Source organism: Salmo salar, chromosome ssa07 (genome assembly GCF_905237065.1).
Source record: "Salmo salar chromosome ssa07, Ssal_v3.1, whole genome shotgun sequence".
Lineage (NCBI taxonomy): Eukaryota > Metazoa > Chordata > Actinopteri > Salmoniformes > Salmonidae > Salmo > Salmo salar.
In genome coordinates this window covers 67,453,504-67,467,930 of record NC_059448.1, presented here as the reverse complement: position 1 = coordinate 67,467,930, position 14,427 = coordinate 67,453,504, and the positions used below count along the sequence as shown (strand labels likewise).

At 46.2% G+C, this 14,427-nt stretch overlaps 1 protein-coding gene and 1 long non-coding RNA gene across 2 annotated transcripts in view; both read right to left on the bottom strand.

Annotated features, from left to right (window-relative positions):
- The window catches only part of LOC123743825 (uncharacterized), a 38,375-nt gene extending 29,412 nt beyond the window's left edge, over positions 1-8,963 (bottom strand). Inside the window, exon 1 of the long non-coding RNA XR_006770709.1 lies at positions 8,553-8,963. This is a non-coding gene — a long non-coding RNA (uncharacterized lncRNA). The remainder of the gene's footprint in view (positions 1-8,552) is intronic.
- A 1,297-nt stretch (positions 8,964-10,260) lies between these two features.
- LOC123743824 (shaker-related potassium channel tsha2) lies at positions 10,261-14,132 on the bottom strand. The gene has a single exon (XM_045722495.1). The coding sequence runs from the start codon at positions 12,925-12,927 to the stop codon at positions 11,458-11,460; it is 1,470 nt and encodes a 489-aa protein (XP_045578451.1). The 5' UTR covers positions 12,928-14,132; the 3' UTR covers positions 10,261-11,457.
- Positions 14,133-14,427: the final 295 nt, after the last annotated feature.

The window sequence follows — 14,427 nt, the reverse complement described above, 5'->3', positions numbered from 1 at the left end:
AAGACCGCTGCCATGTAGCAACACCGCTAACCACTGCCATGTAGCAACACCGCTAACTCAGACCACTGCCATGTAGCAACACCGCTAACCACTGCCATGTAGCAACACCGCTAACCGAGACCGCTGCCATGTAGCAACACCGCTAACCACTGCCATGTAGCAACACCGCTAACTTAGACCACTGCCATGTAGCGACACCGCTAACCACTGCCATGTAGCAACACCGCTAACTTAGACCACTGCCATGTAGCAACACCGCTAACCACTGCCATGTAGCAACACCGCTAACCGAGACCGCTGCCATGTAGCAACACCGCTAATCGAGACCACTGCCATCTAGCAACACCGCTAACCAAGACCGCTGCCATGTAGCAACACCGCTAACCACTGCCATGTAGCAACACTGCTAACTTAGACCACTGCCATGTAGCAAAACCGCTAACCGAGACCACTGCCATGTAGCAACACCGCTAACCGAGACCTCTGCCATGTAGCAACACCGCTAACCGAGACCACTGCCATGTAGCAACACGGCTAACCGAGACCACTGCCTTGTAGCAACACCGCTAACCGAGACCACTGCCATGTAGCAACACCGCTAACCGAGACCACTGCCTTGTAGCAACACCGCTAACCGAGACCACTGCCATGTAGCAACACCGCTAACCGAGACCACTGCCATGTAGCAACACCGCTAACCGAGACCACTGCCAGCTAGCAACACCGCTAACCGAGACCACTGCCATGTAGCAACACCGCTAACCAAGACCACTGCCATGTAGCAACACCGCTAACCAAGACCACTGCCATGTAGCAACACCGCTAACCACTGCCATGTAGCATTCCAATTAATCCCAAAGGTGTTCGATGGGGTTGAGGTCAGGGCTCTGTGCAGGCCAGTCAAGTTCTTCCACACCGATCTCGACAAACCATTTCTTTATCGACCTCGCTTTGTGAACGGGGACATTGTCATGCTGAAACAGGAAAGGGCCTTCCCTAAACTGTTCCCATAAAGGTGGAAGCACAGAATCGTCTAGAATGTTGTTGTATGCTGTAGCGTTAAGATTTCCCTGCATTGGAACTAAGGGGCCTAGCCTGAACCATGACAAACAGCCCCAGACCATTATTCCTCCTCCACCAAACTTTACAGTTGGCACTATGCATTGGGGCAGGTAGCGTTCTCCTGGCATCCGCCAAACCCAGATTTGTCCGTCGGACTGCCAGATGGTGAAGCGTGATTCATCACTGCAGAGAACGTGTTTCCACTGCTCCAGAGTCCAATGGCTGCGAGCTTTACACCTCTCCAGCCGAAGCTTGGCATTGAGCGTGGTGATCTTAGGCTTGTGTGCGGCTGCTCGGCCGTGGAAACCCATTTCATGAAGCTCAAGAACGAAAAGTTATTGTGCTGATGATGCTTCCAGAGGCAGAACTCGGTAGTGAGTGTTGCAACCGAGGAAAGACAATTTTTACACGCTTCAGCACTCTGCGGTCCCCTTCTGTGAGCTTGTGTGGCCTACCACTTCACGGCTGAGCCGTTGTTGCTCCTAGACGTTTCCACTTCACAATAACAGCCCTTACAGTTGACCGGGGCAGCTATAGCAGGGCAGAAATTTGATGAACTGACTTGTTGGAAAGGTGGCATCCTATGACGGTGCCACGTTGAAAGCCACTGAGCTCTTCAGTACGGGCCATTCTACTGACCATGTTTGTCTATGGAGATTGCATGGCTGTGTGCTCGATTGTTATACACCTGTCAGCAACGAGTGTGGCTGAAATAGCTGAATCCACTAATTTGAATGGGGTGTCCACGTACTTTTGTATACATAGTGTATACGGAAGCACTCCACATTGTTACAGAATGTGAGAGGCGCACGGCACTGCGGTACGGAGATTTGACCTCTGCATGACCTCCGGAGGCTCTGCAATTGCGTCACATCCTCCATACGAAGCCTATGACCACATTTTCGGATCAAATCGTAAATTGTCTTTCAGGCTTTCTGTAAAGCCAGCATAACAGTCAGTAAGACTGACTGTTGCCTCAGTGTGCCTCAGAGAGCCTGTCTATCTCTGTGCAGCAGCTGGACAGTACCACAATACACAGCAGCCATAAATGGATTGGGTTTTATTTCATGTTATTGTAACCCGGTCTCCATGGCAACCACAACTCACACATAACTCAACTGCCATGCTGGTGTGAGGGGAGAGGAGGGGCTGAGGAAAGGGGAGTGGGTGGTGAGGGGAGAGGAGGGGCTGAGGAAAGGGGAGTGGGTGGTGAGGGGAGAGGAGGGGCTGAGGAAAGGGGAGGGGGTGGTGAGGGGAGAGGAGGGGCTGAGTGGGTGGTGAGGGGAGAGGAGGGGCTGAGGAAAGGGGAGGGGGGGTGGTGAGAGGAGAGGAGGGGCTGAGTGGGTGGTGAGGGGAGAGGAGGGGCTGAGTGGGTGGTGAGGGGAGAGGAGGGGCTGAGGAAAGGGGAGGGGGTGGTGAGAGGAGAGGAGGGGCTGAGGAAAGGGGAGGGGGGTGGTGAGAGGAGAGGAGGGGCTGAGAGTGGGTGGTGAGAGGAGAGGAGGGGCTGAGGAAAGGGGGGTGGGTGGTGAGGGGAGAGGAGGAGCTGAGGAAAGGGGGGGTGGGTGGTGAGGGGAGAGGAGGGGCTGAGGAAAGGGGGGGGTGGGTGGTGAGGGGAGAGGAGGGGCTGAGGAAAGGGGAGGGGGTGGTGAGAGGAGAGGAGGGGAGGGGGTGGTGAGGGGAGAGGAGGGGCTGAGGATAGGAGAGGCAGTGGGTGAGGCAGGAGGGTGAGGGTCTCATGCTGGTAATTAATCAGGCTGTGACATAAGACTCTGGATTAAGGAGGAATCAATGCATCCAGATCTCTAAATAACCTGACCTTTGGACAGAATGTAGCCTGTTACACAGCCTAGATGGTGTTATAACATACCGTGGGGTAAGGTTATAACACACTGTAGGGTAGGGTTATAACACACTGTGGGGTAGGGTTATAACACACTCTAGGTTATAACACACTGTAGGGTAGGGTTATAACACACTCTAGGTTATAACACACTGTGGGGAAGGGTTATAACACACTGTAAGGTAGGGTTATAACACACTGTAGGGTAGGGTTATAACACACTGTGGGAAAGGGTTATAACACACTGTAGGGTAGGGTTATAACACACTCTAGGTTATAACACACTGTGGGGAAGGGTTATAACACACTGTAAGGTAGGGTTATAACACACTGTAGGGTAGGGTTATAACACACTGTGGGAAAGGGTTATAACACACTGTGGGAAAGGGTTATAACACACTGTGGGGTAGTGTTATAACACACTGTAGGGTAGGGTTATAACACACTGTGGGGTAGGGTTATAACACACTGTGTGATAGGGTTATAACACATTGTGGGGTCGTTTTATAACGGTAGGGTAGGGTTATAACACAAGGTAAGGTAGGGTTATAACACACTGTGGTGTAGGGTTATAACACACTGCAGGGTAGGGTATTAAGACGTTGAGGGGTAGGTTTATAACACACTGCATGGTAGGGTTATAACACACTGTGGGGTAGGGTTATAATACACTGTGGGGTAGGGTTATAAAACACTGTGGGGTAGGGTTATAATACACTGTGGGGTAGGGTTATAACACACTATGGGGTAGGGTTATAACACACTGTGGGGTAGGGTTATAAAACACTGTGGGGTAGAGTTATAACACGCTGTAGGGTATGGTTATAACACGCTGTAGGGTAAGGTTATAATACACTGTTGGGTAGGGTTATAACTGTAGGGTAGGGTTATAACATGCTGTGGGATAGAGTTATAACACACTGTGGTGTAGGGTTATAACACACTGTGGGGTAGGGTTATAACACACTGTAGGGTAGGGTTATAACAGACTGTGGGGTAAGGTTATAATACACTGTTGGGTAGGGTTATAACTGTAGGGTAGGGTTATAACATGCTGTGGGATAGAGTTATAACACACTGTAGGGTAGGGTTATAACAGACTGTGGGGTAAGGTTATAACACACTGTGGTATAGGGTTATAACGGTACGGTAGGGTTATAACACACCGTAGGGTAGATTTAGATGGAAATACTGCCTGTCTGTGGGGGAAGGGCTGTGGGGGTGGACTGTAGTGGGACCTGGCACTGCCAACCACCTGTCTGTGGGGGAAGGGCTGTGGTGGTGGACTATAGTGGGACCTGGCACTGCCAACTACCTGTCTGTGGGGGAAGGGCTGTGTGGGTGGACTATAGTGGGACCTGGCACTGCCAACTACCTGTCTGTGGGGGAAGGGCTGTGTGGGTGGACTATACTGGGACCTGGCACTGCCAGCTACCTGGCTCTCAAAGCCAATGCAAGTCACACATGATCTCAGGTCTCATGGTTAAAACATACTGTACGTCTACCGAACGCCAGCTATCAGAATCAACATGTTAAAGTCTGTCTGTTGTCTGTCGTTGTGAGAAATGAGAAGGTTCGCTCCGTACAACAGTGGTAGAGAGGAGGAAGGGGTCTGATGCCCGCAACGATCAGCAACGTCGTTAAAAGGTTTTCAGAACAATTCTAATAAATGTTGACCAACGGAATGAAGATCCTCCAATCGCCATCAGGTATTGACAGGGTTTATAGCAGATAAAACATTTTACTGGAACGGACAAATAACACCTGGACTTCTGGGATTTTGGTGGGAATTTCAGGTGTTCAATTTCTCGTCAACAATGCACTTATTTTTCTTGTTCGTATATAAATAATTTCTTTATTGTATCAGGTATTTTTTTTTAGATGTTGTGTTAAAATAAAGAAAACTATATGTGCCTAATTCGCATAAAACACAACGTGTGTATTTGCATATATGAATATATTACCATAAAGGGGAGGAGCAGGTCTTCGACCAGCCAACCACCTGCTCTGTCTAGACTTCCTAATTAAATACTGTTGTCGTCGACATTCCGTTGCGTAATTCAACCAGTGGTGTCAATAGCAGGATTACCCTCAGATGAATAAATCTAATTTATAAATATTTCAAAATGTATTAAATTATTACTTTATTTAATTGCACCAAACAAAAACAACAAAAAAAAAATTAACACCAATCAGAATAAGGCCTTTAAAAAATGGTCAAGAGGGGCGCGTTAAATCCTGGACGAATCTTTTAACGTTCTGATCGATGCAATGGAAAGACAAGGTGTTACGTTGAGCCCATTCTCCTGTAGCGTTTTAACGGGAGGGAAAACGACAGGAAGAAGCAAGAGAATGATAGAGTCGCAGGAGTAAAATGAAAGCAATCAAATCCAGGGAGATTTAACTGTCATATCCAGGGAGATTTAACTGTCATATCCAGGGAGATTTAACTGTCATATCCAGGGAGATTTAACTGTCATATCCAGGGAGATTTAACTGTCATATCCTGGGAGATTTAACTGTCATATCCTGGGAGATTTAACTGTCATATCCAGGGAGATTTAACTGTCATATCCAGGGAGATTTAACTGTCATATCCAGGGAGATTTAACTGTCATATCCAGGGAGATTTAACTGTCAATCCAGGGAGATTTAACTGTCATATCCAGGGAGATTTAACTGTCATATCCAGGGAGATTTAACTGTCATATCCAGGGAGATTTAACTGTCATATCCAGGGAGATTTAACTGTCAATCCAGGGAGATTTAACTGTCATATCCAGGGAGATTTAACTGTCATATCCAGGGAGATTTAACTGTCAATCCAGGGAGATTTAAGTGTCGAGTGGATCCCCCCCCCCCCCCCAACAGGAAATAGAGGACTGAAAAAGACAGATTCTCAGGTGGGCGGGGCATGTTGCTACAGTTACTGAGACAGCTGCCTTATCACTACTGACAGACAGAAAGACACACACACACACACAATACACACACTACACACACACACACGAAACACACAAAACACACACTACACACACACACACGAAACACACAAAACACACACTACACACACACACACACACACTACAGACAGTAACAATAGCATAACCCTGCCCTGTTACCAGCAGCACAGTCACCTGCTGGGATCTCTACAGATATACATGCAGTATGTATAACGTCCCCACTGTACCCAGACAGACCACTATATCTGTAGGGAACCCAGAGTAACTCCACCACTGTACCCAGACAGACCACTATATCTGTAGGGAACCCAGAGTAACTCCACCACTGTACCCAGACAGACCACTATATCTGTAGGGAACCCAGAGTAACTCCACCACTGTACCCAGACAGACCACTATATCTGTAGGGAACCCAGAGTAACTCCACCACTGTACCCAGACAGACCACTATATCTGTAGGGAACCCAGAGTAACTCCACCACTGTACCCAGACAGACCACTATATCTGTAGGGAACCCAGAGTAACTCCACCACTGTACCCAGACAGACCACTATATCTGTAGGGAACCCAGAGTAACTCCACCACTGTACCCAGACAGACCACTATATCTGTAGGGAACCCAGAGTAACTCCACCACTGTACCCAGACAGACCACTATAACATCCTATTCTATGTTGAACTGATCAGGGCCCTATCAGAAGACCAGCAGACAGCCGTTGTACAGGCGGACAGCGACACCTAGCAGACGAACATGGTACTGCCTCCTGAGCCTGAGCCACCAGTACACGGTCTTGATAGGATTTGTTGTTAAACGTAAACGACCGACTGAGGTCTACAATGGTGCTGCTGCCTGAGATATCTGTCTGTCTGGACGATCTAGGAGACAGGCTGTTTCTAGAAAAGGGGGAGAGAGAGTGTTTTGATGATGCTGGGACGTAGAACAGGGAACTACAGGATACAGGGACCGTAGGTTTATATCTAGCTACTGTTCTGTATAGTTTATATCTGGCTACTGTTCTGTATAGTTTATATCTAGCTACTGTTCTGTATAGTTTATATCTGGCTACTGTTCTGTATAGTTTATATCTGGCTACTGTTCTGTATAGTTTATATCTGGCTACTGTTCTGTATAGTTTATATCTGGCTACTGTTCTGTATAGTTTATATCTAGCTACTGTTCTGTATAGTTTATATCTAGCTACTGTTCTGTATAGTTTATATCTGGCTACTGTTCTGTATAGTTTATATCTGGCTACTGTTCTGTATAGTTTATATCTAGCTACTGTTCTGTATAGTTTATATCTAGCTACTGTTCTGTATAGTTTATATCTAGCTACTGTTCTGTATAGTTTATATCTGGCTACTGTTCTGTATAGTTTATATCTAGCTACTGTTCTGTATAGTTTATATCTGGCTACTGTTCTGTATAGTTTATATCTAGCTACTGTTCTGTATAGTTTATATCTAGCTACTGTTCTGTATAGTTTATATCTAGCTACTGTTCTGTATAGGACCGTAGGTTTATATCTGGCTACTGTTCTGTATAGTTTATATCTGGCTACTGTTCTATACAGGACCGTAGGTTTATATCTGGCTACTGTTCTGTATAGTTTATATCTGGCTACTGTTCTGTATAGTTTATATCTGGCTACTGTTCTGTATAGGACCGTAGGTTTATATCTGGCTACTGTTCTGTATAGTTTATATCTGGCTACTGTTCTATACAGGACCGTAGGTTTATATCTGGCTACTGTTCTGTATAGTTTATATCTGGCTACTGTTCTGTATAGTTTATATCTGGCTACTGTTCTGTATAGGACCGTAGGTTTATATCTGGCTACTGTTTTGTATAGTTTATATCTGGCTACTGTTCTGTATAGGACCGTAGGTTTATATCTGGCTACTGTTCTGTATAGTTTATATCTAGCTACTGTTCTGTATAGTTTATATCTAGCTACTGTTCTGTATAGTTTATATCTAGCTACTGTTCTGTATAGGACTGTAGGTTTATATCTAGCTACTGTTCTGTATAGTTTATATCTAGCTACTGTTCTGTATAGGACTGTAGGTTTGTATCTGGCTACTGTTCTGTATAGTTTATATCTGGCTACTGTTCTGTATAGTTTATATCTGGCTACTGTTCTGTATAGGACCGTAGGTTTATATCTGGCTACTGTTTTGTATAGTTTATATCTGGCTACTGTTCTGTATAGGACCGTAGGTTTATATCTGGCTACTGTTCTGTATAGTTTATATCTAGCTACTGTTCTGTATAGTTTATATCTAGCTACTGTTCTGTATAGTTTATATCTAGCTACTGTTCTGTATAGGACTGTAGGTTTATATCTAGCTACTGTTCTGTATAGTTTATATCTAGCTACTGTTCTGTATAGGACTGTAGGTTTGTATCTGGCTACTGTTCTGTATAGTTTATATCTGGCTACTGTTCTGTATAGTTTATATCTGGCTACTGTTCTGTATAGGACCATAGGTTTATATCTGGCTACTGTTCTGTATAGTTTATATCTGGCTACTGTTCTGTATAGTTTATATCTGGCTACTGTTCTGTATAGTTTATATCTGGCTACTGTTCTGTATAGTTTATATCTGGCTACTGTTCTGTATAGGACCGTAGGTCTATGAGGCTGTAGGTTTATTGTGACAATGTTCTACCACCACAACTCACCTCCATGTGACTCTCCTGCAACTGTCGTCTTCCCACGTCACAACTCCAGGAGGCGCTGTAGTCCAGGCATCTGCAGCAGTAGGCCGTCCTGTTGCATTGGCCAAGGGGTCTGCTGATTCCCAATCTGATTGGCTTCTGCATCTGTCATCTGCAGCATTGTCCCGCCCTCTCCTCTGGTAATCCAACCAACGGGGCTGAGTCAGTCATCCTGGTAACGTCTGTCAGAATCTATTCCAAAGGTTCTTAGATTCCACCTCTTTTAGCTGAGATGCAACACAACATGGCTGGTAGAAAGGGGATTGGAGGGGGATTGAGGGGGATGGAGGGGGTTGGAGGGGATTGGAGGGGGATGGAGGGGGTTGGAGGGGATTGGAGGGGATGGAGGGGGTTGGAGGGGATGGAGGGCGATGGAGGGGGATGGAGGGGGTTTGGAGGGGGATGGAGGGGGTCGGAGGCGGGTTGGGGGGGATTGGAGGGGGTCGGAGGGGGATGGAGGGGGTTTGTAGGGGATGGAGGGGGTTGGAGGGGGTTGGAGGGGGATGGAGGGGGTTGGAGGGGGATGGAGGGGGTTGGAGGGGGATGGAGGGGATTGGAGGGGGTTGGAGGGGATTGGAGGGGGATGGAGGGGATTGGAGGGGGATGGAGGGGATTGGAGGGGGTTTGGAGGGCAACGGAGGGGGATTGGAGGGGGATCGGCAGGGTTCAGGTAGTAGTCCACTGTAGCAAAGTGATATGGTGATGTCATATGGCATCAGAAGACAAGGTGACCTGAAATGTAGTCGGCCTGGAACGCTAGGTGACTTGTATAATGACGCTGTTGATATAAGTGGCCAATAAGCTGTTTATCTTTCTGCCTCGGATTCAGGGGAGTTTTTTTTAATCAGAGACAATATATGTTTCTATTGATTCTGATATCAATACATTTCTACCTGCAGTATTAGGTCTCTGTCTGTCTCTCATTTCTCTGCCTGTCTAGACTACACCATATATAACCATTCATCCCAGTACGTGAAAATAGCTGCCCAAATCATTTTCCTTATGATTTAAATTATATTTCTACATAACTCAAAGTCAGTGCTGTGCAGCAGCATGAATCGGGTACAAAGAAAACACCTGTCAAATCAGGTCGTCAGTCAATCCTTCCGTCCTCTAGTTCTATTTAACATCAGACAATAACATCTCTCTCTCTCCCCCCCCTCAGAAGAGAACAGTCTGGAAGGTTGCTATAGAAACTAACCAGCTTCCACAACCTCGTCTGCAGTTCCCTAAACTTCTCCACTAAGCGGCGCTGTGGGTCCGGATGTACTCTGCACCTGACCGTCTGTCTGAACACACTACCAGGTGCTCTTCTCATTTCCGCCCCACCGGTTAAGTTGTTAAACGCATTCATTCATGCATCTGTAATATCTCCAGAAGAAGAATCATCCGAGAGACTCGATATTATTGAATGGTTGTTTATTTTTCTAGCGCGTTATTCGCTAATAGATCTAACTAATTATGTCGTTTTGGTGAGATTGTATAATAAAAAAATAAAAAACGAAATGTTGTAAACAATGTCAATAGCATCCATTTGATTCATTCGATTCTGATTCAATGCTGTTCGTTATTGATCCGTACCTATATATATATATATAGCACAGCCCAATTACATTACCGCACAGCCCAATTACCCTCTAAAATGACCGCACGGCACTATTCAAAATGGATATATATATATACATCCATTTTGAATAGTGCCGTGCGGTCATTTTAGAGGGTAATTGGGCTGTGCGGTAATGTAATTGGGCTGTGCTATATATATATATAGGTACGGATCAATAACGAACAGCATATATATATATATATACATCCATTTTCAATAACGAACAGCATATATATATATACATCCATTTTGAATAGTGCCGTGCGGTCATTTTAGAGGGTAATTGGGCTGTGCGGTAATGTCTAGACTCAATGGCTTGTCAAGGTGTGATTCTCTAGCGACAGATACTTCATTGGAGTGGACGTGTTGCTCCTAGAGGGACCCACACCAGTTAGACTACCGCGGTACCACTATCAAAGACAACGGCATCTCTGCACGGATGGACAGACCTCTGTTAGACCTGTTCCTCATCATAGTCGACAGTGAGGATAGAAGGTCTGCTGCCGGGCAGCGCTGCCCCGGTAAACCCTCTCTAACGGGTCTTAATGGAAAACGCTTTACGTGGATATGGTGTAAATAAATAAAGGGGGTTGTGGGTAAAGTCACTAAATAAAGGGGGTTGTGGGTAAAGTCACTGGGTGACCTTGGGGGGGGGGTTATTAAGTAATTTCAATGCCCTGTAGGTATAAGATTCATTCAAGTCATTTTAGAGAAATTGGTCCTATCGTATTATATACCTCTTCAACACCAAACAGGCAAATCAATATGTAAACTTTTAGAAAACGGAAGACAAAAAAAATTAAAAAAAACCCGACACGCAATTAGTCTGAATAAATGAGACATTACTAAGAGAACATTAATAAAGTGCTACAATGGGAGATGGGGATTGGTTGATCATGGGTGTTGTTTATAAGGCTAAATATAACCTAATAATTCTGTTTACAACCTACAGCGAAGAAGAGCTGTGCGTATAATGGAAGACTGTTTTCAGGTGAGATCACTAGTCACGTTTTTTTTTTTTTTATTCATCCAGCGTTATGATAATCTATTATTTAAAAACAATAATTCCTTCAGCATTATTATTAACAATAGACGCCCCGAAATAAGACCGATCCAAACCTTACTCTAGCCAGAGCGCAGAATTAGGGGATGTATGCAACTCACAGAAAGAAACGCATGGTTTCTCTGAATATCTTCCACGGCTTTTGCCTGTTTTTGTTCTTCCATTGCTGGGTATTTTTTTTCTGTTTTGCTCTCTACAAATCATACATTAGTGAGTTTCCCCGTGTAAGCTTTGTGTGGGCTGCAGGGCGCTTTGTGTGGGCTGCAGTTGGTATATTTAATAGAGTCAGCGTCCTCCGTGGCTATGAAATCCGATTTGGAAAGAGATGGTTGGCTGTCACTGTTTTTTAATTCACCGAGAGACGGTTGCCGTTGCTGGCCACACGTCACATGGGTATATTGGAACTGTTCTTCGTGCTCGGTCTCCCGGTGATAGAAGTAGTTAAAGTTGGACACGATGACGGGGACCGGTAACGCGATGGTGAGCACACCGGCTATGGCGCACAGAGAGCCCACGATCTTGCCTCCTATGGTCACCGGGCACATGTCCCCGTAGCCCACTGTAGTCATGGAGACCACAGCCCACCAAAACGCGTCGGGGATCGAACTAAAACCGGAGTCTGGATCGTCGGTTTCGGCGAAATAGACAGCGCTGGAGAAGAGGATGACTCCGATGAAGAGGAAGAAAATGAGCAGACCCAATTCTCTCATACTTGCTTTGAGTGTTTGTCCTAATATCTGAAGCCCCTTGGAGTGTCTGGACAACTTGAAGATCCTAAACACCCGGACCAGTCGGATGACCCTGAGGATGGCCAGAGACATGGCTTGCTGTCCGTTTCCTTGGTGTTCCGCCAACTCCAACCCCAGGGTGATAAAATAGGGCATAATGGCCACAATATCGATGGTGTTCATCATGTTTTTGAAAAAAGCAGGCTTGGAAGGGCAAGCTAGGAATCTGACGAACAGCTCGAAGGAGAACCAGATAATACACAGTGTCTCCACTATAAAGAAAGGATCTGTGAATGGATTGGGTTTCTTAGCGTTGTTAGTTCCATTCAAAGACAGCTCAGTGTCCCAATTTTTCTCTTTTTCATCCCTAAACTCAGGCAGCGTTTCCAAACAGAAGATAACAATAGAAATTAAAATCACCAGAACAGATACGATAGCAATCCCTCTGGCTGGTCCCGAACTCTCCGGGTATTCAAACAGTAGCCAGACCTGTCGTTGAAACTCATTTTCCGGTAACGGTCTCTCTTCTTCTTTTATAAATCCCTCATCCTCCTTAAAATTCTCAATCACATCTTCTCCCAATTGGTAAAATTTGATCTCCTCCATAAATATATCCAAAGGGACGTTGACTGGTCTCCTGAGGCGACCGCCGGACTGGTAATAGTAGAGGATAGCGTCGAAACTGGGTCTGTTCCTGTCGAAGAAGTACTCGTTCCTCAGAGGGTCGAAGAAGCGCATTCTCTTCCTCGGATCCCCTAGTAAAGTGGTGGGGAACTGAGCGAGTGTTTTCAGCTGGGTTTCAAAGAGCAATCCGGAGATGTTGATGACAACGCGCTCGCAGCATTCCTGATCCGTCCGCTGGTCCGCCGGTTCGAACACATCTTGGGACAGGGCTGTTAGTGCCACAGTCTCATCGTGGTTCTCTCTGGGTACTACTGTCATGTTTTTCCCCAAAGGGCAACAGCTTCTCTCTCCAAAAGACCCCGCTTAGTGTCCGTGTCGTACTTTCCCCCCCCCACCACCACAATTCTCCCCCTCTACTCGTGCGTTTTTTTAGTCCTTCCGTGCTATTTTGTGACAAACAAGACCAAGCAGTCACTTGTGGAATGATGGAAAGGGCTGCGCTCTCTCTCTCTCGGCGTCTCCTCTCTGTGTCTCCTCTCTCCGCGTCTCCTCTCTGTGTCTCCTCTCTCCGCGTCTCCTCTCTGTGTCTCCTCTCTCCGCGTCTCCTCTCTGTGTCTCCTCTCTCTGTGTCTCCTCTCTGTGTCTCCTCTCTGTGTCTCCTCTCTGTGTCTCCTCTCTGTGTCTCCTCTCTGTGTCTCCTCTCTCACCGTGTCTCGTCTCAGCCTGTTTTCTACTGGTGGTTCTATTCCTTCTCTCACGTCTGCGGACGGGTTGTTTTTGTTTGCGTTTTCCTCCCTGTGAACAACGGCTTCTCCCATCCCCTTCCCGTTCACGCTGCTAGTCTGGACTATTGACTGTTACATTCACGCTTCTAGTCTGGTCTATTGACTGTCCCGTTCACGCTTCTAGTCTGGACTATTGACTGTTACATTCACGCTTCTAGTCTGGTCTATTGACTGTCCCGTTCACGCTTCTAGTCTGGTCTATTGACTGTTACATTCACGCTGCTAGTCTGGTCTATTGACTGTTACGTTCACGCTGCTAGTCTGGTCTATTGACTGTCCCGTTCACGCTGCTAGTCTGGTCTATTGACTGTCACATTCACGCTGCTAGTCTGGACTATTGACTGTTACATTCACGCTGCTAGTCTGGACTATTGACTGTTACATTCACGCTGCTAGTCTGGTCTATTGACTGTCCCGTTCACGCTGCTAGTCTGGTCTATTGACTGTCACATTCACGCTGCTAGTCTGGACTATTGACTGTTACATTCACGCTGCTAGTCGGGTCTATTGACTGTTACATTCACGCTGCTAGTCGGGTCTATTGACTGTTACATTCACGCTGCTAGTCTGGTCTATTGACTGTCCCGTTCACGCTGCTAGTCTGGTCTATTGACTGTCACATTCACGCTGCTAGTCTGGACTATTGACTGTTACATTCACGCTGCTAGTCGGGTCTATTGACTGTTACATTCACGCTGCTAGTCGGGTCTATTGACTGTTACATTCACAGAATTTAAAATAGCAGAGCCCTCCTCCCCACGCTGACGTGTAGACGCTCTCTCACTGAAGAGAGAAAACACACATACATGCTTGTTCTCTGGATGTGACTCGACTCGATATATTAGAGCACATCTATTGACTGGAAACATAAAATATGCAATTTTGATATTTACATTTTTCTACATTTATATTTTTTTTACATTTACATCTTATCCAGAAAGACTTACAGTTGGTGCATTGATCTTAAGATAGCTAAGGGGTCACAGGCAGGGGGTCTAGGGGGTCACAGGCAGGGGGTATAGGGGGTCACAGG

What these genes read in the sequence shown, in the direction of transcription:
- LOC123743824 (XM_045722495.1), bottom strand. Translation starts at nt 12,927, where the DNA reads ATGACAGTAGTACCCAGAGAGAACCACGATGAGACTGTGGCACTAACA.